General features: G+C 36.8%; 1 protein-coding gene across 2 annotated transcripts in view; it reads left to right on the top strand.

The window, feature by feature from the left end:
- The window catches only part of TRIM33 (tripartite motif containing 33), a 115,869-nt gene that overhangs the window by 27,033 nt on the left and 61,263 nt on the right, over window positions 1-27,573 (top strand). For both annotated transcript variants that reach the window (XM_014837130.3, XM_044748876.2), the window contains exons 2-4: window positions 23,175-23,293; window positions 23,702-23,846; window positions 24,009-24,141. In XM_014837130.3, coding sequence (XP_014692616.2) covers window positions 23,175-23,293; window positions 23,702-23,846; window positions 24,009-24,141 — 397 coding nt within the window. The remainder of the gene's footprint in view (window positions 1-23,174; window positions 23,294-23,701; window positions 23,847-24,008; window positions 24,142-27,573) is intronic.

The following is a 27,573-nucleotide window of genomic DNA, read 5'->3' as shown; positions in this document are numbered from 1 at the left end:
TGAATGTAATCACCAGTGGCCAATGATGTAGTCAGTCATGGCTGTATAATGGATCCTCCATGAAAACCCCTAAATGATGGGGTTCAGAGAGCTTTGGGTTAGTGAAGACATCCAGATGTTGAGAAAGTGGTGTGCCTCAAGAGGGCATGGAAGCTCCATGCTCCCCCATCCTCCCCATGCCTTGCCCTATGTGTCTCTTCTATTTGATATTCCTGAGTTGTACCCTTTATAATAAATCGGTAACAGTAAGTAAAGCACTTTCATGAGTTCTGTGAGTCGTTCTCGTGAATAATTGAACCTGAAGAGGGGGTTGTGGAAATTCCCTGAATTTATTACTGGTTGGTCAGAAGTGCCGGTGACAACCTGGGACTTGTGACTGCCATCTGATGTGGGAGCAGTCTTGTGAGACTGAGCCTTTAACTTGTGGAGTCTAGTACTAAACTCTTGGTAGTTAGTGTCAGAATCGAATTGGATTGCAGGACACCCAGTTGGTGTCAGAGAGTTGGAGAAGTGGTGTTGGACAAGATACCAGGTGTTTGTGTCAGGAGGTAAAAAAACCTTTCATGACTCTTTAAAAATACAAACCAATTCTTAGCTTGTGGACTGTACAGAAGCAGATTGGGCTTGATTTGGCCCATGGGACTTAGTGTGCCCATCTCTGGACTAATAAATGGTCTGTCCTTGAGAATATTCCATTTGTACTTGAATAGAATGTGTCTTGTGTTGTCTTTGTATGGAGTGTTCTATATGTCAGTCACATCAAGTTGGTTAGTATGTTGTTCAAGGCTTCTCTATCCTTGTAGTATAGTTGTTTTATCAGTTTTTGAGAGATGAGTATTGAAATCTCCCACATAAATAAATCATTGAATTGTCCATCTCTCCTTTTGTTCTGTTTTTGCTTTGTGTATTTGTTAGATGCATAGACTTTTATAATTTGTCATATATTCCTGATGTCTTGACCTGCAGATAGGGAGGGCTGACTGTATTCATTGTACACCATTTTATATAAGGGACTTGAGCATCTGTGGATTTTGGTATTTATGGGGGTTCCTGGAATCACTCTTTCTGAGTATACCCAGGGATGACTGTGTATCTTTTCTTCTCATTTTACTTTCAACCTGTTGTGTCTTTGAATCTAAAAATGTTTATTTTAGACCACATATAGTTGGATTTTGTATTTTATGCAGTCTTACAGTCTCGGCCTTTTTATTGGAATGTTTAGTCCATTCATAGTCAATGTAAGTAATGATATAGTTGGATTTAGGTTGGCTATTTTGCTGTTTATTTTCTATCTATGTCATGCCATTTTTTTGTTCCTTTCCTTTTCTAAGCCTTTTGTGTTTACCAGTATTTTTAGTGTACTTTAAAGTTTTCTCTAATTTTGAGTTTACCTTTTTAGTTGTTGCTCTAGCAGTTATATTCTGTCTTTAATTTATCACAAGCCATTTCAGGATAATACTGTATTTGTTGAAATATAGCAACTTTGCTCCACTATAGATCCATTCTTCTCCTTTGTACTGTTATTGTCATATTATTTCATTTATATGTTTAAAAAACCATCAGTACATTGTTATGATTATTACCTTAAACAATTTTGTGTTTTCTTTTAAAGAAATTAAGAGGAAAAAAAAGTCTTTTATATTTTCCCCTGTGTCTGCCATTTCTAGTGCTTCTTATTTTCTTCCTGTGGATCTGAGTTACAGTCTGGTTTCAATTCTTTTCAGCCTGATGGACTTCCTTTAGTACTTTTTGTGGTACAAATATGCCAGTGACATTCTCTTAATTTTTGCCTATCTGGGATGTCTTTATTTTGCCTTCATTTTGAAGAATATTTTTGCTTGTTATAGAATTCTTTACAGTCTTTCAGTACTGATGAAAAGTCACATATTAATGGTGATGTTGTTCCCCTGTATGTGATGAATTGTTTTTCTCTTCCTGCTTTCAAGATTTTCTATGAAAACCTGTCTTTCAGCAGTTTGATTATGATATACATAGGTTTGATCCACCTTGTGTTTATCGTATTTGGAGTTCTTCCAGCTTTTTGAATCTGCAGATTAATGTATTTCATCAAGTTTGGGACATTTTCAACCATTATTTCTTCAAACATTTTTCCTACTCCTTGCTCTCATCTCCTAGCACTCCATTACATTTATGTTGGGATTCTTGACATTGTCCCACTGGGTTTTTGAGGATCTGTTCCTTTTTCTTTGGTCTTTTTTTCCTCTTTTTTGGATTGGCTGCTTTTAATTTAGCTACCTACAAGTTCACTCAAATCTGCTTTTTTGTCTTTGTGAGGAAGATTGGCCTTGAGCTAACATCTGTTGCCAGTCCTTCTCTTTTTGCTTGAGAAATATTATTGCTAAGCTAACATCGGTGCCAGTCTTCCTCTCTTTTGTATGTGGGATGCCACCACAGCATGGCTTGATGAGTGGTATGTAGGTCTGTGCCTGGGATCTGAACCTGTGAACCCCAGGCCACCTAAGTGGAGTGCGTATACTTAACCACTATGCCACCAGGCTGGCCCCTTGAGTCTGCTGTTTAGCCCAGATATGTAACAAAATTTTTATTTTGGATATTGTACTTTTCATCTCAATGAGTTGTTATAGTTTCTGGTTCTCTTTTGAGACTTCCTATATGTCGAGGCACTGCCATCATATTTTACTTTATTCTTTGAAAAGTTTTATTTTTGGTAATATTTATAATAACTGCTTTGAAATCTTTGTCTACTAACCCCAGTGTCTGGGCTCAGTTAATTAGTTGATTGATTTTTATTTTTGCCCTGACGTTACGTCACACTTTTCTGTTTCTTTGAATGTTTGCTCAATTTGACAACTTAAACAATTGATTGTAGCAACTCTGAATTCTTTAATTTTGTATGGCTTGTTGGTATTTTTTAGTAACTTACTTAGACTTACAATGTGGAATCTGTCTTATCTACAGTGTATAACCAGATACTTCTTTTCAGTATTTTTATTTTTATTGTTTAGCCTGGCTTCCTTGGGGTTGTGCTGCTGTATCTGCATAGCTTGGTGGTCAGCTAGCAGTGCTTTGGTCAGAAATTGTGATCAAATACCATGAGCCTATGAGGCTGACTTCCACTAATGATTGATCTTTGTGGTTTAGGAAGCACATTCAAAGTTGTAGTCAGTTTTTAGTTTTACTTGATCTTTAATTTTTGCTGAGCTTTCTTGGGTCGTCTTTTTAGTTAATTAGATTTGTGTGGAAAGTTGATTCTAGTCCTTCTGTGACACTCTTATTTCAAGTATCTTATATTAATTTTCTCTTGGGGCTGCTGCTAGCTCCATCTGTAACCCTAACCTTGGTATAGCAAAGCTGTTCTTTCCTAACGACATACTTTTAGCTGGCAAAGCTTCTGTTTTCACATTTGCCCTCCTCCCACAATTGTTTCTGCCTCATATGGCAGCACAGCAGCTGGTTTTTTTTTTTTTTTTAAAGATTTTTTTAATTTTTTTCCTTTTTCTCCCCAAAGCCCCCCGGTACATAGTTGTGTATTCTTCGTTGTGGGTTCCTCTAGTTGTGGCGGTTCCTCTAGTTGTGGCATGTGGGATGCCACCCCAGCGTGGTCTGATGAGCAGCGCCATGTCTGCGCCCAGGATTCGAACCAACGAATCACTGGGCCGCCTGCTGTGGAGCTCGCGAACTCAACCACTTGGCCACGGGGCCAGCCCCCACAGCAGCTGGTTTTATGGTCAGCCCTACTAGTAGAACTACTGATCTTGCCAAGCAGACAGTCAGAGTGGGAGTGGGGATCCTAAGATCATCCTTAGGCAAGAAGACCAGTGTCTCTCACTGTTTTTACCTGTTTTACCCACCCCTCCTTTCCCATGGTTGCCACTAATCTATTCTCTTTGTCTACATGTTTAAATTTCTCATATGAGTGGAGTCGTACAAAGATTGTCCTTCTCTATCTGGCTTATTTCACTTAACATAATTCCCTCAAGGTCCATCCATGTTGTTGTGAATGGGACGATGTTATTCTTTTTTATGGCTGAGTAGTATTCCATTGTATATATACCACATCTTCTTTATCCAGTCATCAGTTGATGGGCACTCAGGTTGCTTCCACGTCTTGGCTATTGTAAATAATGCTGCAGTTAACATAGGGCTGCATGGGACTTCTGGAATTGCTGACTTCCAAGTTCTTTGGATAGATACCCAGTAGTGGGATGGCTGGGTCATATGGTATTTCTATTTTTAATTTTTTGAGAAATCTCCATACTGTTTTCCATAGTGGCTGCACCAGTTTGCACTCCCACCGGCAATGTATGAGGGATCCTTTTTCTCCACAACCTCTCCAACCCTTGTTACTTTTTGTTTTGGTTATTTTTGCCATTCTAATGGATGTAAGGTGATATCTTAGTGTAGTTTTGATTTGCATTCCCCTGATGATCAGTGATGACGAACATGTTTTCATGTGCCTATTGGCCATCTGTATATCTTCTTTGGAGAAATGTCTGTTCATGTCTCCTGCCCATTTTTTGATCGGGTTGTTTGATTTTTTTGTTGAGTTGTATGAGTTCTTTATATATAATGGAGATTAACCCTTTGTCAGATATATGACTTGCAAATATTTTTTCCCAGTTAGTGGGTTGTTTTTTTTGTTTCAATCCTGTTTCCCTTGCCTTGAGGAAGCTCTTTAGTTTGATGAGGTCCCATTTGTTTATTCTTTCTATTGTTTCCCTTGTCTGAGAAGACATGGTGTCCAAAAAGATCCTTTTATACTGATGTCAAAGGGTGTACTGCCTACATTTTCCTGTAGAAGGCTTATGGTTTCAGATCTTACCTTTAGGTCTTTGATGCATTTAGAGTTTATTTTAGTGAATGGTGAAAAAGAATGGTCAATTTTCGTTCTTTTACATGTGGCTTTACAGTTTTCCCAGCACCATTTGTTGAAAAGACTTTCTTTTCTCCATGGTAGGCTCTCAGCTGCTTTGTCGAAGATTAGCTGTCCATAGATGTGTGGTTTTATTTCTGGGCTTTCAATTCTGTTCCATTGATCTGTGCACCTGTTTTTGTACCAGTACCATGCTGTTTTGATTATTGTAGCTTTGTAGTATGCTTTGAAGTCAGGGGTTGTGATGCCTCCAACTTTGTTCTTTTTTCTCAGGATTGCTTGAGCAATTTGGGGTCTTTTTTTGCCCCATATGAATTTTAGGATTCTTTGTTCTATTTCTGTTAGGAATGTCATTGGGATTCTGATTGTGATGGCGTTGAATCTGTAGATTGCTTTACACGTAGTATGGACATTTTAACTATGCTTATTCTTCCAATCCATGTACATGGAATGTCTTTCCATCTCTTTATGTCCTCATCCATTTCTTTCAGGAAAGCCTTGTAGTTTTCATTGTATAGGTCCTTCACTTCCTTAGTTAAATTCTCCCCAAGGTATTTTATTCTTTTTGTTGTAATTGTGAATGGTATTGTGTTCTTGAGTTCTTTTTCTGTTAGTTTGTTATTAGAGTATACAAATGCTACTGATTTATGTAAGTTGATTTTATATCCTGCAACTTTGCTGTAGTTGTTGATTATTTATAAAAGTTTTCCAATGAATTCTTTGGGGTTTTCTATATACAAGATCATGTCACCTGCAGACTGCAAGAGTTTCACTTCTTCCCTCCCTATTTGGATTCCTTTTATTCCTTTCTCTTGCCTAATTGCTCCGGCCAAAGCCTCCAGTACTATGTTGAATAAGAGTGGTGATACGGGGATCTTTGTTTCGTCCCTGTTTTCAGGGGGATGGCGCTCAGTTTTTGCCCATTGAGTATGATGTTGGCTCTGGGTTTGTCATATATGGCCTTTATTATGTTGAGGTAATTTCCTCCTATCCCCATTTTGTTCAGAGTTTTTAGCATAAATGGCTGTTGGATCTTGTCAAATGCTTTCCCTGCATCTATTGAGATGATTGTGTGGTTTTTATTCCTCAGTTTGTTGATGTGGTGTATCACGTTGATTGATTTGTGGATGTTGAACCGTACCTGTGTCCCTGGTATGAATCCCACTTGATCATTATGTATGATCCTTTGGATGTATTGCTGAATTCCAGTTGCCAAAATTTTGTTGAGAATTTTTGCATCTATGTTCGTCAGCGATATTGGCCTGTAGTTCTCCTTTTTTCGTGCTGTCCTTGTCAGGCTTTGGTATGAGCGTGATGTTGGCCTCGTAGAATGTGTTAGGAAGTGTTCCATCCTCCTCAATGTTTTGGAATAGCTTGAAAAGGATAGGTATTAAATCCTCTTTGAAAGTTTGGTAGAATTCCCCAGGAAAGCCATTTGGTTGTGGAGTTTTATTCTTTGGGATGCTTTTGATTGCTGTTTCAATCTCCTTCCTTGTGATTGGTCTGTTCAGAGTGTCTGCTTCTTCTTGACTTAGCTTGGGAGATTGTAAAAGTCTAAGAATTTATCCATTTCCTCTAGGCTATCCATTTTGTTGGCATATAGTTTTTCATAGTATTCTCTTATAATCTGTTGTATTTCTGTGGAGTCTGTTGTTATTTCTCCTCTTTCATTTCTGATTTTGTTTATTTGAGCTTTCTCTTTTTCTTTGTAAGACTTGCTAGGGGTTTGTCATTTTTATTTATCTTCTCAAAGAATCAGCTCTTTGTTTCATTGATCCTTTCTACTGCCTTTTTTGTTTCAATAGCATTTATTTCTGCTCTTATTTTTCTTATTTCTCTCTTGCTGACTTTGGGCTTTGTTTGTTCTTCTTTCTCTAGTTCAGTTCAGTGCAATTTGAGCTTGCTTATTTGGGATTTTTCTTGTTTGTTAATGTGTGCTTGTATTGTGATGAATTTCCCTCTTAATACAGCTTTTGCTGTATCCCTTATGAGTTGGTATGGCATGTTATCATTTTCATTTGTTTCCAGATATTTTTTGATTTCTTCTTTAATTTCTTCAGTGATCCATTCCTTGTTCAATAGCATGGTGTGTAGTCTTCACATCTTTGTCCCTTTCTCAGCTTTGTTCTTGTAATTAATTTCTAGCTTTATAGCATTATGATCGGAGAAGATGCTTGTCATTATTTCAATTTTTTTAAATTTATAGAGGCTTGCCTTGTTTCCCAACATATGGTCTGTCCTTGAGAATGTTCTGTGTGCACTTGAGAAGAATGTATTCTGCTGTTTTTGGATGAAGTGTTCTATATATGTCTATTAAGTCCAATTGCTTTAGCTTTTCATTTAATTCCACCATTTCCTTGTTGATTTTCTGTCTGGATGATCTGTCCAATGATGTGAGTGGGGTGTTGAGGTCCCCTACTATTGTTGTGTTATTATTTTATTTTTTTTTAAAGATTTTTAATTTTTTTTCCTTTTTCTCCCAAAAGCCCCCCAGTACATAGTTGTATATTCTTCGTTGTGGGTCCTTCTAGTTGTGGCATGTGGGACGCTGCCTCAGTGTGGTTTGATGAGCAGTGCCGTGTCCGCACCCAGGATTCAAACCAACAAAACACTGGGCCTCCTGCAGCGGAGCATGCAAACTTAACCACTCGGCCACGGGCCCAGCCCCAATTGTTGTGTTATTTTTGATATCTTCTTTTAGGTTTGTTAATAGTTGCTTTATGAACTTTGGTGCTCCTGTGTTGGGTGCATAGATATTTATAAGCTGTATTTCTTCTTGATGTAGTGTCCCTTTGATCATTATATACTGACCCTGTATGTCTCTCTTTAATGCCTTATCTTGAAATCTACTTTGTCTGATATAAGCATTGCAACACCTGCTTTCTTTGTTTGCCATTAGCTTGGATTACCGTCTTCCACCCCTTCCTCTGAGCCTGTGTTTGTCCTTGGAGCTGAGGTGTGTTTCCTGGAGGCAACAGACTGTTGAATCTTGTTCTTTAATCCATCTTGCCACTCTGTGTCTTTTTATTGGAGAGTTCAATCCGTTTACATCGAGGGTGATTATTGATGCATGAGGGCTTAATGCTGTCATTCTGTCACTCGTTTTCCAGTTTTCCTGCATTACCTTTGTTTCTTGTCCTGTGTGTTTTGGCCTACCCATTGACATCTGCAGTCTTATTTCCTTACTTATTTTTTGTGTCTCTGTTCTGTTTTTAAGTTTAGTGGCTACCCTGAAGTTTGTATTCAGAATCTCATGTATAACATAGTCCATTTTCTGGTGGCCTGTTACTTCCTTCGCCTAAACTGATTCAGTCCCTTTCCTCCTTCCCCCCTCAGTTATTATTGTCATCTCTTATTCCAACTTGTGTTGTGAGTTTGTGGTTAAAGTGACAAGATTGTCTTTGGTGTTTTACTTTCCTTTATCCTAATGCTATAGTTGTATATTTGCGATCCTTTTCTGATTCTGGCTGTCTCCTTACTCTGTGTTTTGTGACCCCTTTCTCTCTTTTATTTTTTCAGTTATGAGGGCCTTCTTGAGGATTTCTTGGGGCCGGGGGGGGGGGGGGAGGGTCTTGTGGCTACAAAGTCCCTTAGCTTTTGTTTGTCTGGGAAAGATGTAATTTCTCCCTCATATCTGAAGGATATTTTTGCTGGACAGAGTATTCTTGGCTGAAGATTATCTTTTAAAGTTTTGAATATCCCATTCTCATCTCTCCTAGCTTGTAAGGTGTCTGCAGAGAAATCCGCTGAAAGTCTGATAGGGGTTCCTTTGCAGGTTATTTTCTTCTGCCTTGCTGCCCTGAGTATTCTTTCTTTGTCATTCACTTTTGCCAGTTTTACTACTATATGCCTTGCAGTAGGTCTTTTTACATTGGCATATCTAGGAGACCTGAAAGCTTCCTCCACACACATTTCTCTCTCATTCTTTAGATTTGGGAAGTTCTCTGCTATTATTTCTTTCTGCTCCATTTGCCTTTTCATCGCCCTCGTGGATACCAGTTATTCTTATATTGCATTTCCTCATTGAGTTGGCTATTTCTCGGAGATTTTCTTCATTCCTTTTTATTCTTAATTCTCTCTTTTCCTCTGTCTGGAGCCATTCAACCTATCTGTCTTCGATTATGCTGATTTGCTCCTCTGTGGGGTCCACATGGGCATTCAGGGATTCCGTATTATGTTTTATTTCTGCCATTGTGTTTTTCATCTCTAGTATTTCTGATTGATTCTTTATAGTTTCAATCTCTTTTATGAAGTAACTCCAGAATTCCTTGACTTGTTTCTCTATATTTTCCATTACCTCATTGAATTTTTTGATGATAGCCATTCTGAATTCATTGTCATTTAGTTTACTTATTTCTGAGTCCTCAGGGCATAATTCTGGGTGCTTATTTTCCCTCTGGTCTGGCGTTTTTATGAGTTGATGCTAGAACGGTTTTTGCGCAGTACTATTGCTTGGTTGCAGTTACAGCTCGATGCCACTAGATGGGGGTCAAGAGCCGCATCTTCTGAGCCCTCCGCCTTCAGCCAAGATGGCGGTGCACAGCACGGGTTGGGGGAGGGGGAGGCACTTTGTCTTGTGCACACCTGATTTCCCAATCAGCTCTATCTGCTCTCCTGGGGTCTTGGCTTGGTGAGGTCACCCCACAGGAAAGCTTTCCCCTGTTAGAGGGCTTCCGTCTGGGCTGCACAGCCCTGGGAGTCCCGGGTGATCCTGTGGATGCGTGGCCCTTCCCCCACTCCTTCCCTCACAGAGCCTCCCGCGGATGCGATCCCAGTCTCTAGGGGAGGGAGGGAAGATCTCTCTTACCCAGTTCCAGGTCCTCCAAGTGGGGCATCAGCCTCTCCGCCCTCCGTTGTTTGGCTGCCATGGGTCTCTGAAGATTCCTATGCTATTAAGATATTTTTTGTTGGAATATGGTTCCTCCTTTTTGTTGTATGTTGGAGGGGAGAGTGTCCCGGGCAAGCGCTCTCTGCCATTATGCTGATGTCACTCCAGAATCCTTATCATCTTATATATTTAATTCAGTTTTCACACTCATTTTGTTTGTTTGTTAAACTTCTTAGGGAAGGAGCTAAGTTCTGTCATTTCTAATCTTTAGTAAAGACTATTACTAGAAATGACTACCAATTACGAGTAATTGGTAACTAAATACAAAATTAAATTTTCTCAGTATTCTAGAGACATACCAAAAATGTTTCCTTTTTCAAGAATGTATAAATAGCTCTTAAGTTGTATTATCTATTTCCTTCTTTTTTTTCTTAACCCTATTTGAAAAATGTACTGACAAGTTTCATTTTTCTTTTATTTTTGTCATGGTCTTTCATTTTAATACTTTAAGATTTTATTTAGCTGTCCTTGTTTCTAGATTTCTGTTCTTTTAAAAAAAAATCTATTTTTTATATTGTTTTTCCTTGGTCATAGTTAATGGCATTCTGTATTTGTTACAATAACATTGATTTTATGTATATGCACTAATTCTATATCTGCAAACTCTGCTGTTTTTTTTCCCCCCCTGATAGTTTGTCAGCTAGGTTGGTTTGCTTATTTGTGTATCTTTTCTTTGCTTTCACTGCTTTAAAGATGTCATTTCGTTAACTTCTTCTGGCTTTTATAGTTTCTGATGAGAGGTCTGCTGTCATTGTTATCTTTGTTCCTTTCTAGGAAATGTTTCTTTTTTCTCCCCTCTGACTGTAATATTTACTGTTTATTACTGGTTTTCACCAATTTGATTTATGATGTACTTTGGCATAGTTTTATTTGGAGATATTATCCTCAGGGATTATTGTGATTCTTACATCTCTGGATTATGGTTTTTGTTAAAGTTGGAAAAAGTTTGCCATTATTTCTTAAAATATTTTTCTGAATCTTTTATTTCTTCTCCTTGGGACTCCAACTACAAATTTATTAAACTGCTTGATATTGTCGCGCAGGTGGTAAGCCTCTGTGTTTTCTCCCCAGTCTTTTGTTCATCTTTGTGCTCTGTGTTGTCTGTCTCCTTTCACTTTTACCGGTTTTTTCTTCATGTATTTTGAAACTCTTGTGTTAGGTGCACATATGGTATAATTATATGTTCCTGAAAATTGACATTTTTATCATTACGAAGCATTCAATTTTGTCTCTGGCAACTTTTTTGTGGTCTAACTATATTTTATCTGGTGTTAGTATAGCTACTCCAGCTCTTTTACAGTTAGTTTCCATGACATATTTTTTTCATCTTTTTTCTTTTCTTCTATTTGTGTCTTTGATATAAAGTGTGTTTCTTGTAAGCAGCGTATATTTAATGTTTTTTTCACATCTAGTCTGACAATCTCTGCCCTTTTGATTAGAGTGTTTAATTCATTCTCATTTACTATCATTATTGATATGATCAGATCTGTGTTGGTGGTTTTGCTGTTTGTTTTCTGTGTAACTTGTGTATTTTTTTTGTTCCTTGGTTCTTCCTTCTTTGCCACCTTTTGTATTAAATAGTTGTTCTCTAGCATTCCATTTTAATACCTTTGTCGTTTCTTTTGTATAATTTTTGAGTTAATTTCTTATGCTCTATGGATTCTCGCATGTATCTTAGTTTATTACAGGCTACTTCTGATTAGTACTAATCTGATTTCAGTAAAATACAGCAACTTCTCCAATATGATTCCTTTCCCTCCCTGCTCCTTTGTGCTCTTCTTGTTATTTATGTTTCATCTGTATATTATAAACCCAGCAATGCTGTTATGGTTGTTGTTTATACACTCTTATTTTTACACAAGTTAAGAGAAGAAAGGAAAAAGAATATAGAATCTCTTATATTTTCCTGCATATATTTACAATTTCTGGTACTCTTTAATTTCTGTAGATTTGGATTATGATTTGATGTCATGTCCTCAATTCAGTATAACTATTTCCTCTTTCCTCCTTTGTCCTAATATTGTTTTATGCAATTTTCTTTTAAATCAGTTTAAGAAAGAAAAAAGATTTATGCTGTCGTACATTTACCTGTGTAATTAACCCGACCCTGTGCTCGCTCTTTCTATGCATTTGAGTTACTGTCTGGTGTCACTTCCTTTCAGCCTGAAGAAGTTTTCTTTAGTATTTCTTGTAAGGCAGGTCGACTTGCAATGAATTCTCTCAATCTATGTTTATATCGGGATGTCTTTATTTCATTTTTATTTTTGCAAGTTAGTTTCAATGAATATAGAATTCTAGGTTGGTAAGTGTTTTCTTCCACTGCTTAGAATTATGTCATCTCACTGCATTCTGGCCTCTATTGTTTCTCCTGTCTACTGTTAATCTTACTGTTGTTTCTTCGTACATCATGAGTCACTTTTTTTGTACTTCTTTCAAAATTTTCTTTTCTTTGACTTTCAGTAGTTTATCTGTAACTGTGTATCTTTAAAAGATAAATTCACATTCATTAGTTTTTATAATAAAAGACACAAAGGCCAGATACTTTCCTTTGTGTTTTGCTTTGTGATACTTTGTTATAAAATAAAATGTTAAGTTATAAAATCTTTTCTGTTTTGGCAATTTTTAAAGATTTCACTTAAAAATTTTTTGTTTGAACCAGAATATCGTTTCTTTTTTAGCAGTTATTTCACTTTTTTTGTCAGGTGGGGAGGTCATCTGTTTATTCATTTTTTAAAGGATTATTGGATTATGTTCATATATGTGGCCAGTAAAATCTTTAAAATTTTTTTCTCTCATGACCAAATTGTATGATTAAAGTTTTATGGACATAGGAAAGCAAATATTTTATTATTTTTAAGTCAAAAAATTCCATTCAGGGAATTGGGGTCAAATGCATTTTGGGATGCATAAATGTTCACGTTTTAGAAAGGCAAGATGGTACTTAACCTTTCAACAGGGTCTTTGGTCGTACCCTTGTAACCTAATACCTTAGCATTTCTGCAGCAGTATTTACACTAAGTAGGGTAACTAAAGATATAAATAGTTTTATGCCAGTTCATGTCAGGTTTTTTTTTCACTAAATGTGGTTTGAAGCCAAACTTTCATCAGAATTTTCTGGATTTCAGAATTTGGATAAGGAAATGTGAGTTTGAGAACCCTTAAACTTTTGTTTTATTATTATGTTTGTTCATTTTCATGTATTTTTGCTTTTTGTTTGTGCCTGCAGTCCTTTTTGTTGCATAAAAGTTTATGTTTATTTGTAGATTGTATCCTTAATTGTTAAATACAATTTCTCCATGTTGTATTTGATACTTTTTGAGTTGCATTTAGATTAGTCTAATACTGTTATGGTTCTTCCTGTTTTGTTTTTTGTTTGTTTTGTCGTCCCCCCCCCACCATTTACTGGTATATATTTGTTTATCCTTTTTGTCTTCCAACCTGTGTTTTGTTTTAGGTATGTTTCTTAATTTGATCTTCCAAACTGTCATTTTTCTTCTTAGGAGTTGCCCTTCTTTTTTTCAGGTCTTTTATTTTTCAAAATGTTGGAATTATGATTATTTAATTTTACTAGAGCCTCTTTCCTTTTATTTCTGTTGTATATTCTAATTGCATTTCTCTGAGAGCTCTTTTCTTTTTCTTTCTTTTTTTTTTTTTTTTACCTCAAATTCTCTTTTATTTCTTCCATTAGTTCTGCCTCAGTAGGATGCAGCCCACTGGTTCTGACCATTCACCTTGGTCTCCCTCAAGTTACTGAACCTTCTCAAATGGGATATACTTGTTCTTTGTCTGTTCATGAGTATGACTCCCATTACAGGGTCATGTTTGGGGGTAGTGGTATGGTTATTGGTCCGTGGTGAATCAGTAGACCATGGAAGACTTGGTAAACTATGTTTCGGCTGCCCTGTACTGAATGCATTTTCAAATTAAATACCTTATTCCAAGAGCGGCAGAGCCTCACTGTTTCCCTGCTGGGGTATTACAGCTGGGGTGGAGTAGTTTTTTCATGATGCAGGGACTGATTGAGCCTCTTAGTGCAGAATTCAGATGGCCTCCTAAAGGAAGCAGTGAATAAGCAGATGCAGTGGACCCAGGCTGCCGTGGACTCTCTGGGGTGTTCATGGTAATGGCTCCACGCTCCACTGGGCCTTTACAGTTCCATACCTCCTTCCTCCATAAAAAAGAAGAAAACCTAGTTGCGTGCAAGTTTACTCTTACAGGCACACGTGGGCACAGATTGAAACCCTCCTGTGAACTATACCTACTAAGAAGGCTCAGAATTCTTGTAGTTTTGGGTTTGAGTACTTGAATTCAACAACTGTCCTAAAGTTTCTGGTTATATGGCATTGTTTCCACCTGGGTTAGTGAAAAATCGCTCATTTAAACTAGATGTTCAGTACTTTTTTTGTAAAGGACCAGATAATAAACACTTAGGCTTTGTGGTCCAATTACTATCCCTATGGCTTTTTCCTTCTTCCTGTCTTCTTTTCCTTTAAAAGTATAAAAATCTTTCTTAACTTGTTGGCTGAACTGTTTATTATTGCTTAAAATTGCCTTTTTTAAATATCTAGCAGGCTATAACTTACCCATATCACCAATTAAAAAGTATGCCATTTTTACACAAATTTCTGTTAATATGGAAAAAACGTGGGTACCTTATTTCAGGTAATGCTGAGTATTAGAATTAGGTTGATATATTTGGTAATGAACGTACTCATAATTTTCTGATTATGCAGGGTTTTTGAATTTCAATTTACACTTCATCTTAGCCAACAGACCGAGAAGCAATTGAATTTCAATTTAAAGACTGATATATATATATATATGGTTTTTTTTTTTGGTAAGGAAGATTGGCCCCAAGCTAACATCTCTGGCCAATCTTCCTCTTTTTTTTTTTTTTTTTCTTTTTGAGACTCTATACGTGCCAGGCTTAAGTGGTAGACACTGGGAATTCAGAATTTTTATACTCTTTTTATTTCTTCTTCTTCCCCCCAAAGTCCCCCAGTACATGGTTGTATATTCTAGTTGTAGGTCCTTCTGGTTGTTCTCTGGTGGTTGCCACCTCAGCATGGCTTGATGAACGGTGCTAGGTCTGCCCCTAGGATCCGAGCTGGTGAAACCCCACACTGCCCAGGTGGAGCATGTGAACCCAACAACTTGGCCATGGGGCCAGCCCCCTGATCTTCCTGTTTTCACTTGAGGAAGATTGTCGCTGAGCCTGTCTTCCTGTATTTTCTATGTGGACACCGCTACAGCAGCGGTTCAATGAGTGGTGCATAGGTCTGTGCCCAGGATCCGAACTTGTGAACCCCGAGCTGCTGAAGTGGAGTGCATGAACTCAATGGCTATGCCACCAGGTGGCCCCAGTGATATATATTTAAGAATTAAGAAGCTTAAAGACTATGAGAAAGCTTTATGATAACATCCATGCTTAATGCATTTCCTAAGTATATTTTGTTATATTTAATAATCAGTCTCAGGTCTTGCATGATCATTGTGCACATAATTGGCCATATATAAGCGTGACTTCAACTTCAGCCAGTCTTATATTTAGTGGTAATATTGGCTTGTGGAAGTTTGCTGGATACTTACCAGCATAATTTAAATACATGTTACTTGATGCTATTAAGAAGTTAAGCTAATTTGATTATAAATTATTTCAGTTATTTTTTTATATTGTATCTCCAATTTTTCCCTGTATAAAGCAATATTCTCCTTTATTCTGCCTCTCTCAGCAAATCATTGTCTCTTTCCTTTTCTTCATTGTCAACTTTTTTGGGTAAGAATGGGCAACATATTCAACATTCCACATCTCCACCTCCTCCATACTCATACTAAAACCTTTATGTTGCTACCTCCATTGCTGTAAAATTTCTGTAGAAAAGATCAGTGACATGTTGCTTCAGAATCTAATTATTGGTTTTTTTTGCCTTCCTCCCTCTTAGCAAATATGTACAGCTTCGTAGGTACCTATTATTGTTTGCACAATAGGAAGGAATAGAGATGAATGGGAGACAGGTGCAAGGTTGAGGGAGTAATTAATCTTAGGAATGGTTGGTTATTCCACTCAAACTCGGGCCTCTAGGTACTACTTGATAATCTTATTATTCTCTCCAGTCTTTGCCCCGTTCACTGGATTATCCAGTTCAGACTTTCAGTACTCAGTTCACAAGACTCTTGCTCTCGTAATTTGTTCTGGCCTCCCACTTAAGTAATTAGAGGCCATAGGTATAAATTCCCCTCTACTCCCTTCTCCACCTGAAAATGTATCTGTATTTTTTCTTTCATAATTACTTTCTAAGGGAAAGGAGAGGGGAGTTGATGGTTGAAGGTTTGGACTTACTGCTCTAGGATATGGGAAAGAGAAGTTAGGGCTGAATAAAAAGATTGTTCAGTCATACCAAGAATCAGGTGACATTTAAGGATAGTACGTAATTCTGAAAGTAAGTTGGTACAGTGATGACAAGTTAATCATAGTGGTTAATGGAAAAAGTAATTGATTCCTGTTTGATTCTCATTTACTTCAGTTAGACATATGTGTTTGTGTACTGGCTGTTGATGTAAAATGCACTTCTTGTGATTTGAGGTTGAAAATGTTTGACAGCCGTCTCCTGAATCTGAGAACTCATTTTCTTCTACTTGACCCATATATACAGTAGGCTCTCCATATCTGCGGATTTCACATCTGTGGATTCAACCAACCTGGTGGTATTCACTGTACTATGCCGTTTTATAGAAGGGTCTTGAGCATCTGTGGGTTTTCATATCTTGAGGAGTTCCTGGAACCAGTCCTCTGCGGATGACAAGCGACAGTGCTGTTGGTGTGCCGAAGGGTACTGTCCTTTGTCCCATTCTCCCTCGCTAATGATAACTCCGCTTCTTATTTGAACTACTTATGTGTTGGTGGTTCTCTACACACTCCTCAGCTTCAAAACTATGCTAGTTAAACACGGTCTATACAAAACTTAGTCATTACATTTTGGCTAAAATTACTATTCCCTCATTTTGAATAATTGTGTAATTATCTATGAATTACCCACACCAAAAACTTGTGAATTTTCTAGAATTTCTAATCCTTTCTTTGCTGTAACTGCTACTTCTCCATCATTATACAGTCACTCATTAAGTCAATCCATTATGCTTCTAATTTATCCTATTTCTGTTATTGACTGCTTTAGTTTAGTTTCTTATTTTATTACTAATGGACCAGCCTTTTGGTTAGAGAGCTAGTTAAGCATAGGTTTTAAGAGTTTGGGGTGTGGATTCCGACATAGTGGTTTCAGATCTTGCCCTCCCCAGTTGTATTGTCATATGACCTTGAGAACGTTACTTGATATTTCTCAACCTCAATTTCTGTACCTTTGAAGTGGGGATAGTAATTGAACCCACTTTACAGAGCTGTTATGAGGACTAAATGAACGAATACCTGTAAGTTTCTCAATAAATACTAACTGATCTTAGAATAAAGCCTCTATCAATGTAAACTTAGATATAGCTTCAGCATGGTACCAAACTATCAAGACTGGAAGCCTTAACTTCTAGAAATTTATTGGCCGGCTAAGAAGGCTTGCACAGTTATTTCACTTTCTAACAACTTGACTCTAATTTTGTGCTGCTGAATTTTGAGGCCCTCACGTTTTGTCAAGGCAAGGTTTTACCTTATTTTTAATTGACATTTTGTCTCTGAATTTTCCTTTCAGATTGTATTTAGAATGATCTTTTTAAAAGCTGAAGATTAATTACAGTTGAACAGATTATTGCAGTTTGATATTTTAATTTCATGGTTTTTTACCTCCCCAATTAATATTTATATCTTTATATATTTACTTTTAATTCATGCATATTTAGATACCATCGTGTTTTATAGATGCCTTTGTTAATTATTTTTTGCATCTCACTTCTAAATAGTTTTCCATCTTAAAGTAAACATTAGATTGAACTGTATAAAATTGCTGTATTTGCAGGTCATAAATGGTCAGATTTTGGCAGTTTTTTATGGTTTAATGCTTTATTAGTTCTTATAGCAATTAGTTGTAGTGTTTTGTGTCTGAAAATTTAATTTCGTCTTACTCTTGAATAATAATTTTGTTAGGATATAGATTGCTAGGTTGACTTATTTTTTCATAAAGCTTTGAAGATATTATTCCTATTATTTTTTGGCATTGTTTTTTACTGATGGGATCTGCTGTCATTCTGTCTTTTATTACTTGTAGTTATTAAGAGTTTTTGCTCCATCTTTGCTATGTTCAGGTGTGGATTTATGTATTTTTATTTATCCTACTCAGGACTTGGATTGCAATCCAAGGGTTCATTTCTTCTGTTCTGAAATTCTCATCCATTATCTCTTTAAATAGACTCTCTACCTCATTTTCTTCATGAACTTCCAGAACTTCTATTTGACTCATACTAGAATTTCTCATTAAGTTCTTTAGCTTTCTTCTTTTGTAGTTTCCGTCTCTGTCTCTGTGCTGAATTCTGTGTTTCTTCATATCTATCTTCTACCTTGGTAATTTTCTTTTCAGTTATCTCTTGCGTAGTATTTATGAGTTTATTCAATGATTCTATTTTATTTCTCTTTGATTCTTTTTCAGATCTACCCATTTTCGTATATTCCTTTGACCTTTTATCTCTCTGAACATTTTACACATATTTGAAGTCTTGTTCAAACTTCTTTATTTTGTGTGGTTTAGGTTGTTACTTCTTGGTTTGTGGTGTTTGTTGACTCACTCTAATAGTACTGAGTTTCTTCATGTGCATTGTAGTTTTATTTATGAGCTTATCTTTAGCTGGAGTCCTGCTTGTGCCCTGGGTTGGGAAGTGTTTTAATGAGATGGTTTTGTGTTTGTAAGGTTCCAGATGAGCTTCTTTCCTTTGTTGTTGTTGAATGACTATGTTAATTCTCCTAAATAGGAATCCCAGGAAGAGAAGTAGATATGAGGCAAAGGTAAAGACTTCTGCTTTGTGGACATTTTCTTTGGAGTTCTGAGTTGATTAAAGAGATTTTAAATAAGAATTTAGGATAAAGAACAGAAGAGAAATGTTGACTTCAGCCTTGGGGAAGATGATCATTATGATGGACTGGATTCCTTGGGTTCCTTCTGATTCATAATGGATTTACTCCCAATTTTCCCTTCAGTGTTTCTGAAGTCTCAGGAAAACTGGTGCCAGGACATGAAAGTGCAAGGCTGGAGGTTACATCACTGTATGAACTTCCCATAAGTCATCTAGCACTGAATAGATTATCATCTTATTATAAAAGGATGTAATTCAGGAACAGCCAGATGGAAGAGATGCATAGGGCAAGGTATGTGGGAAGGGTTGCGGAGTTTCCATGCTCTCTGAGCATGCCACTCTCCTAAAATCTCCATGAGTTCACCAATCCAGAAGCTCCTAGACAAGCTTCTTATTAGTTTCTTGACTTGGCCTTTTTGTGTACTGTGCAGATAGCGCAAACCTTGGTTACATATCTATCCATGAAACTTGTTTGGTGTCCTGACTTCTTGTGGATAACTTCAGGGCTGGCAAGGATTTTTATGTTGTAGGGCACTTAAGTCTTGCCCTATAGCTCAATTAAGGGAGTTCAGTTTCAGCTTTTAACCTTTGTCTTACTTCCCGTTCCCAACAGTGGTACCAATAACCCCTGTGGCCCAATTGCAGCCATGCCTCACCACTTGGGCTTTGAGTTCCCTTTTGTTCTGGCACTTAAAAATGTTGTTTTCTTGGTTGCAGACTCAGTTATATATTTTTCGAATTACACTTTAATTTGTTGTATTTTAGCTATTTATGTGTTTGAGTTGGGTATCAGGTGGTCTTTCCACATTTGCTTAGTCATCCATCTTGAATGGAACTAAATTCCACGTGACATGGCACTGTGGGGATAAACTAGTTTGTTGACTTGTGTATTTTGGCCTTTTAAAAAGAATCCCCCCCACCAAAATTACACATTTTAGTGTAAATTGTCATTTAAAAGACATTAATCTAACAGACATAAATGGGTCTCTCAGAACTTGAGCTTTGAATTATTGAAATCAGTTCTAGGGAAATGTATAAAACTAGTCAGCAGCTTGGGCTTTGAAGTTTGAGTTTCAGTTTTGTATAATGATCAAAATTCATCATAAGTAGCACTGAGTCATTGAGTCAGGAGCACACTCATCTGATCCATACTAATTACAAGGTGTACTTACTCATAAACTCAAATGGAAAATGGCTCTCATTTTCAAAGCAAACATTTATGTAATTTTTTTTTTAAAGATTTTATTTTTTCCTTTTTCTCCCCAAAGCCCCCCAGTACATAGTTGTATATTCTTCGTTGTGGGTCCTTCTAGTTGTGGCATGTGGGACGCTGCCTCAGCGTGGTTTGATGAGCAGTGCCATGTCCGCGCCCAGGATTCGAACCAACGAAACACTGGGCCGCTTGCAGCGGAGCATGCGAACTTAACCACTCAGCCACTGGGCCAGCCCCAAACATTTATGTAATTTTTAAATTTATTGATAAATATAAAAGCAAATAGCAAAAAGATATCTAAAGAAGCTTCAATCTCTTTTTTTTTCTCTTGGCAGTAAGACACCTTGGTGCTGGGTAATCTGTTAGACATAAGTAGTCAGCATAGGAGTGGGGTTTGCTGATGTGTGCAGACTTGAATTTATTTCCTTGTGACTTCTTTCATGTCTTAAATTCTGAATTCCAAGCTTCTCTGAAAATGTTTATGGCAAATAAGTTTTTCTCAGATGTATTGCCCCACTCTTTGTGTACTGTGGGTTGGGTTTCTTCTGCAGTGTTTTGGTATCATTTTGCATGTACATTTCTTGAACTTGCTTGTATACTGATTTGTGTGCCTTGCCCCTTCCTCTGCCTTAATTTTTTTGGATATTGTGCTTATCTTCTAAATTCCTTAATATTCTTTTAATGGGGTTTGGAATGAGAAAAATAAAAATTTGTGTTGTCATAAACTTTGATGTCACGTTGCCAGATTGAAGTAGAAATTTTAAGAATCTGAGAATCAATTTATTGAGTTCAGAAAAACCAAAACACCTGATATGACTTGTATCAAGTCATTCATTTACACAGGTGCAATGGGTACTTCTATAGTATTGAATGTTTCTTGCTCAGAACACAATGTCGCTTCATCTTTTGTATCCTTTAGTAAAAATATTCCTTCATTTAGATGTTGCAAATTTCTTATTAACTTTCTCAGTATTTTACATATATAATTATATGTATATACAGACATTTTTCTATATTTTATAAATTCCTATTCTTTTTTTCTTTCATTTGTGAACTTTGCACCTCCTGTTCTTGGTTTGCATGCTGTCCCTTTCCTAGTTGAGTTGTGAGTCCCCAAGACCACTCTCAGGCTCAGTGATTCTCTAGAAGGACTCACAGGATTCAGAAAAACTTATACTCAAGGTTGCGTTTTATTACAGTGAAAGGGTACAGATTAAAATTAGCCAAGAAAAAAGGTGCATGGTGTGACGCCCAGGAGAAAGCTGCTATAAGCTTTCAGGTGTCTCCTTTCAGGGGAGTTACACAGGGAGATGCTTAATTCTCCCAGTAACAATGTATGTGAATGTGCAAGAGTATTGCCAACCAAGGAAGCTCACCTGATCCTCTACGTCTGAGGTTCTTTTGGGGGGATTAGTCATGTAGGGATTCAGCCTCCACCTATCTGGAGGACTGACACCACCTATTTGGATTCCAGCCACCTCCAGAGGTCAAACTGAATACAGCGTGGCCCAAGGCCTCAGGCATATAAAAACACTCTTATTAGGCATAGTACTCCAATAGTTCAGAGGTCGTGTCCCAGGAACCAGTCAAGGGCCAGTATTAAAAGACAGGCCTTAGGATTATGCAGGGTTTGAGGGACCCAGGCCAGCCAAATAAACTCTTTCTTGCACACTAGTTAATGCATGTTAATTCTTAAAGACCATGTTTAAGTGTCACCTCTTCAGTGAAAACCTAACCTGATTCACTGGAAGAAGTTAGTTGCTCTCATATTTTTGCTCCTGCAATTACTTATAATTATCTTCTTTGTAGTTATATACTCTGTTTCTTGAAAGGTTTTTAACTCATGCCAACTCAAATGTGAAAATATTTATATTGTTTTCTCCTTTCTCACCATAACTGTTTCTTCCTTTGATTAGAAAAATTGTTTTTATGTATTTCCTTTGAACAAAATCTTTGTATGTGTTTTATATTATAAAAATATTTTGTTTTCAAATATATAATTATAAATTTGAGTTTAACTATGTATATGTTTACTGGGAGACTGATATTTCTACTTTGAGAATGACGTTTTATTTGTGTTTTCATTTGCCATTAGAACTATCTAAGGTTCTGTAGTTTGTGTACTCAATTCCTGGGGACTCTGTTTACTCCTGGTTCGTGCTTCCTGTAGTTGTACATGGTATAAACTAAAAATTATATACTGGTCTTGAACTTTTTCTTGAAAGCAAGCATTGTGTCATTATGCTGTATCTTCAATTTTATGGCTGACACGTAGTAATCAGTTTGTTGTATTGGCTGTGGTGCTATTTTTTTAGTTCTTAACTTTAACTTCCATATGTTACCTCAGCAGGTTTATCTGTTCTGATAGATGCTAGAACACTAGCAGGTTAAGGCACAGATGATCTTTTTTCCTACATTAGCATGAATTCAAGTACTTCCGAACCAAGTCAGAATTTATAAGATGATAGATGTATTTCTTTTGCTGCTGTAACAACGTTGCCCTAAACTTGGTGGTTTAAAACGTATATATATATTCTCTTACTGTTCTGGAGGCTAAAGTTTGAAATCAGTTTTACTGGGCTAGAGTCAAAGTGTCAGCAGGTCTGGTTTCTTCTGGAGGCTCTGAGGAGAGAATCTGTTTCCTTGTCTTTTTCAGCTTATAGTGGCCACCTGTATTTCTTGGCTTGTGGCTCTGTCTCCAAAGCGTATTACTCCAATCTCTGCTTCCATTATTCCTTTCTCCTCTTCTATAGTCTAATCTTCTTCTGCCTCCCTCTTAAAAGCTCCCTTGTGGTGACGTTTAGGGCCCACCAAATAACCCAAGACAGCATTCCCATCTCAAAAGCCTTAATTTAATCACATCTGTGAAGTCCCCTTTGCTGTATAAAGTGACATTAATAGGTTCCAAGGATTAGCACCTGAATATCTTTGGGGGGCCATTATTGAGCCAACCACATACTGTAATAAAGAAGTACCTTTAAGTTTCATTTATTAGTGTTTCACCTGTTAATGTTTGTTTTCCAGTCCTAAATAGGGTATCATTTTTCCAGAATAGAATAACTCAGTGGATTATCTCATTCATCTCTTTGTGCTCCTTTCTTTGGTCTTGTCTGTGACATATGGATGAGGAGTTTCCATATGGGCATCATGCACAATTTCCTTATTTTTTCCTGAAGAATATTTCTTAATGTTAACGTTTTGTGTTTTAGTTGGTGTAATACGGTGCCCAGTATGCCGCCAAGAATGCAGACAGATAGATCTTGTGGATAATTATTTTGTGAAAGATACATCTGAAGCTCCTAGCAGTTCTGATGAGAAATCAGAACAGGTATGCTTCTCAATTTTTCTTTATATTCCTATCTTGATATCAAAATGTAAACTATAAGAAAAACATGTTTGGATAGTTATGTAATGTGTGATAGTTCTGCTATAGTTCCATCTTTCAAAGTGAAAATAAAAGATATCTTTATTCTACACCCTCAGACCTGGTTAAATGAAACAAAAAGTCGTTACTTGAAAATTAAAATCTTTTATAGATTTTGTGTTCTGAGACAGATTTTTACCCATCTGAATGTTTGATCTGGAGGGAAAAGGATTTCGTTGAAGATAAATGGGTAACAAAATTTTATTCTAGGTACAATGAATTTGAGAGCAAGTTAGAAAGTTTTTACCTTTTTATTTTGTGGATCTATATTTTGTAAATTTAATGTAGATTAATATTTATTTCCTTTTTTAGGTATGTACTAGTTGTGAAGACAATGCAAGTGCAGTTGGCTTTTGTGTAGAATGTGGAGAGTGGCTATGTAAGACATGTATTGAAGCGCATCAAAGAGTAAAGTTCACTAAAGATCACTTGATCAGGAAGAAAGAAGATGTCTCAGGTAAGATAGAAGTAGTCTTAATGATTACTCTTAATCTCCCTGTTTTGCCCCTATAACGTTTCTACTTATTCTTTATAAGCATTGGATACCAATGTTAATAAGAATTTCGAAAGTTAGACAAAAATTTTATTTAGTTTAAAAATATGTTTTATTTTGCTACAGAGTCTGTTGGAACATCTGGTCAACGCCCTGTTTTCTGCCCTGTACACAAACAAGAACAGTTGAAACTTTTCTGTGAAACATGTGATAGACTGACATGTAGAGACTGTCAGCTATTGGAACACAAAGAACATAGGTACAGAAGTCATAATTGCTTAACAAGAAATATTGTAAAAAGTTCTTGTAACTTAATTATTCTTCCTAAAGCAAATATTTATTCCATAATTTTGTTAGCATTTTAGTTCTCAATTTTGTGTATTTTATTTCTTAAAGCAAGATGTTTTTGATAAATTGTTTAATGGTTTCCACATTCATACCTAATTGTCTTATGAATATTTGTTAAAAATGTATCATTACATGGGTTCGGGTTTACAAGAATGGAGTTGTATTATTTCTTTGTTTCTTATGCGTCTGGTTCAAATAAGCTTTTTTTTCAAGTGTGCTGTGGTCTTTAGGCTATGGGCTATCTAAAAAGGTAATATTCCCATGAGTATGGCTAACTGATATCCATTTTAATATCAAAGCATAAATATACTGATTTCATGTTAGATATACAGTTTGCAGAAAAACTAGCTATGAGCGTCTAAGTAAGCTTAGTTACTAATTCTTTAATGCGTTACTTTATATTTCAACCCTATTTTATTCTCAGAATTCAGTAGTATTCACTGGTTACATCTGAACTCTTCTGGAAAGATACTGAAATTTTTAGTCAGGTGTATAACAAAATCCTCCAGCAAATTTCCCAGTTTCTATGGCATCTGTTTATTACAATTAAAAAGATGGTCTTGCCTGCGTATAGTCCAGCATTTTCTAAAGTGTTGTTCTTATGACAGTTTTGCTAAATTGATGGAAATAGGTTTTATGAATGTCCTGCCGGAAAAAGGTAGGTTAAGTTAGATTAACCACACTTAGATGCGTTTCTTAATTGTAGGATATCTTAGAGCTTTTAATTCATTAGAGTCATTGGAATTCATTAGAAACCTCTTAAAGAGAGGATACATTAGTCCTAATTACTAACAATTATTGCATCTGTATGTCCTAGGCACTTTTCTGAATGCTGCATGTTCATTTAATTCACACCAACTGCCTGTGAAGTGTTGGTACTGATATCATGACTGTTTTAAAGGTGAGGGAGCCTGTTCACAGAAAGCTTTAGTAATCTGTACAAGGTCTTATCGTAAGTGATAGAGCCAGGATTTGAACACAGGCAGTCGGACTCCCGATCTATTTTAGCCCATATTCTCATTTTCTCCCATATAGTATATAGAGTATAGAATACAGTAGATATGGAATCTCTCAAACTTGACCACATAAAAGTAATGCTCTTTGTTCTTTTGCAAGGCACCTCTCACTGTTCCACAGAACATTTGTTTAGAAATGCTACTTTACACTTTTGTATCCTTAATTTGTTCCAAATTTTTTCATCTTACATGCAAGTTGGTTAATATTTTACTTGAAGTGACTAGTCTTGTGGATGCCTTCACCTCAGGGCCAAATATTACCATTGATTGTCTTGTAATAATATCAGTAAGAGATTACCTTTCTCACAGCCGCAGTCAGATCTTTGAACAGTTAGATTTCTTAGAGCTTTTTAAGTTGATGGTGAGAAGCAAAAAGAAAAGGATGGTGACATCCTTTTTCCCATGAAAGAATAGTTTCAGTCACCCCTCCTTCAAAGTTTAACCACGATCCTTCCCTTTCCTTCACCATTTTCCTTTACCACTTATATCCAAGTCCTAATTATCTCGTAAATGTTTCCTCCTTTTTCTTTAGTTCACACTTTATATTTTTCCTAGATAAACTATTAAAGAACCCATGTCATTGGACTTAAAAACCTATTCCTGTTACTACATTTACAGCTGGTCTCTCCCTACTTTGAGATTTACCTTGTCAAATTCATTCTGTCCATGTTCCTGCTAGGATTATTTTGCTAAAGTATAGTTGCTCTCCACCTCCCCTTTTTTTCAAAGACCCTTCAAGTGGTCCCCCATAGTCGAAGTTTAAAGTGTTCAGTATACTATACATTATTGAGTCTTACGAGAGTCTTCATTATCTGTATGAAGTTAGGAAAGAGTCCACGAGACGGACACGAACTGTAGAGTTGAGTAAAACCCAAACAGGGGAAAGCAGCATGCCGTTCAGCTCATTGGTATGATTTGTTATTACCTTCTTCAGTTAGAGTAGTGGCCTTCCAAACAGGATGCTGTTGGTGCACCTTGGAACTGCCATCCATAAACCAAGTAGCTCTCTGTTGGTTTTTCATAGGGCACCACCCATGTGCTCATAGGATTCAGTATCTCCTCTGGTGGTTCCAAAGTCATAGTTAGGGGAAAAGAGGCTTCCTGCGCATAGGTATGATAAAGACCTCTTTGCATCTTCCTAGTTGCGTGTTTCTGCATGAACTATTTTTATTTATATGGAACTCATGTGGGCGTTGCCTTCCTTATTAGAGTGTTCATCACCCAAGACATTATGAATATTTCAGGTTTCAGGGTTATGTCCTTCAGTCATAGAGTCAGTCTCAATGCCCAAGAGCAAGCCAGTAATTTTCTCTCAAATAGTGTATGTTTTACCAAGGCATCCAGAAATTTCTGGTGCAAAATCCCAAAGGTTGATATTGACTGGTACTCACAGGCTTTTGCCATAAACTCCAGTCTGTGTAAGTACGAGTTGCCAACACTTCCAAAATTAGTCTGAGTGTGGATCATAGAAGCCCAAAAGCCTTGTGAGAAAGACTGCTTATTGAAATTGAGACAAGGCCTGCCTTTCTTCAGGCCCCCATTTAAGTACACCCTTCTGGTGGGTAGTTGTATTGATTAGTGGTAGTAATATTCCCGGATGTGGAATGTGTCCTTCAAAATTCAAACAACCAAACCAAATCTTGGGCTTCTTTTTCTAGGGGTAGGTGGCAAATCAGTTTATTTTTCACTTGTGGAATGTCAAGGGTGGCTCTTGCCTAGGTTATTCCTAAGAATTGCACCAGTTTGAGGATTTATTAACAGCCTCTGTTGGTCATGTGTGTCACCATTGCATTTAAGTCAGTCCTACCGTCATCTTTAGTTTCTGTATTATCCTGGTAATATCTATATAGTGTATTATAACACTCAGGACCTGTATCAAGTCTAAGTCCCTTCTAACCAAATTATGCTAGTAAGCTGGTGAGTTGAAATAACCCTGCAACAACATAGTAAACATAAATTCAATCCTTCCCTGTGAAGGAAACTGTTGTTGGCTGTTTTTCAAGATCGAGGCAGAGAAAAAAACGTTTGCAGGATTGGTCACTGAGTACCACTCTCCTTAGCCTGCTATTATTTTTTTATACTGTTGAAACCATATCAGGGACTGCTGATGCTTTGGTGCCACTACTTTATTCAAGCTTTAATAGTCTACTGTTAGTCTTGATATGCTGTCCACTTTTTTCACAGGCTGCTGACAGGGTTATTGTACAGAGAATTCATTGGTACTACCACTCCAGCTTCTAATTTGTCGTTAAAGTGGTAATCTCTTTTTGTCCACCAGATAGCTTCTGCTGTCTCAAATTAACAACTTCTGTGGGCTTGGACAGTTC

The sequence above is a fragment of the Equus asinus genome, chromosome 16 (assembly GCF_041296235.1).
Source record: "Equus asinus isolate D_3611 breed Donkey chromosome 16, EquAss-T2T_v2, whole genome shotgun sequence".
NCBI classification, from domain to species: Eukaryota; Metazoa; Chordata; class Mammalia; order Perissodactyla; family Equidae; genus Equus; species Equus asinus.
Note: the sequence above shows the minus strand (reverse complement) of the source record. Positions and strands in the feature narration are given on the sequence as shown.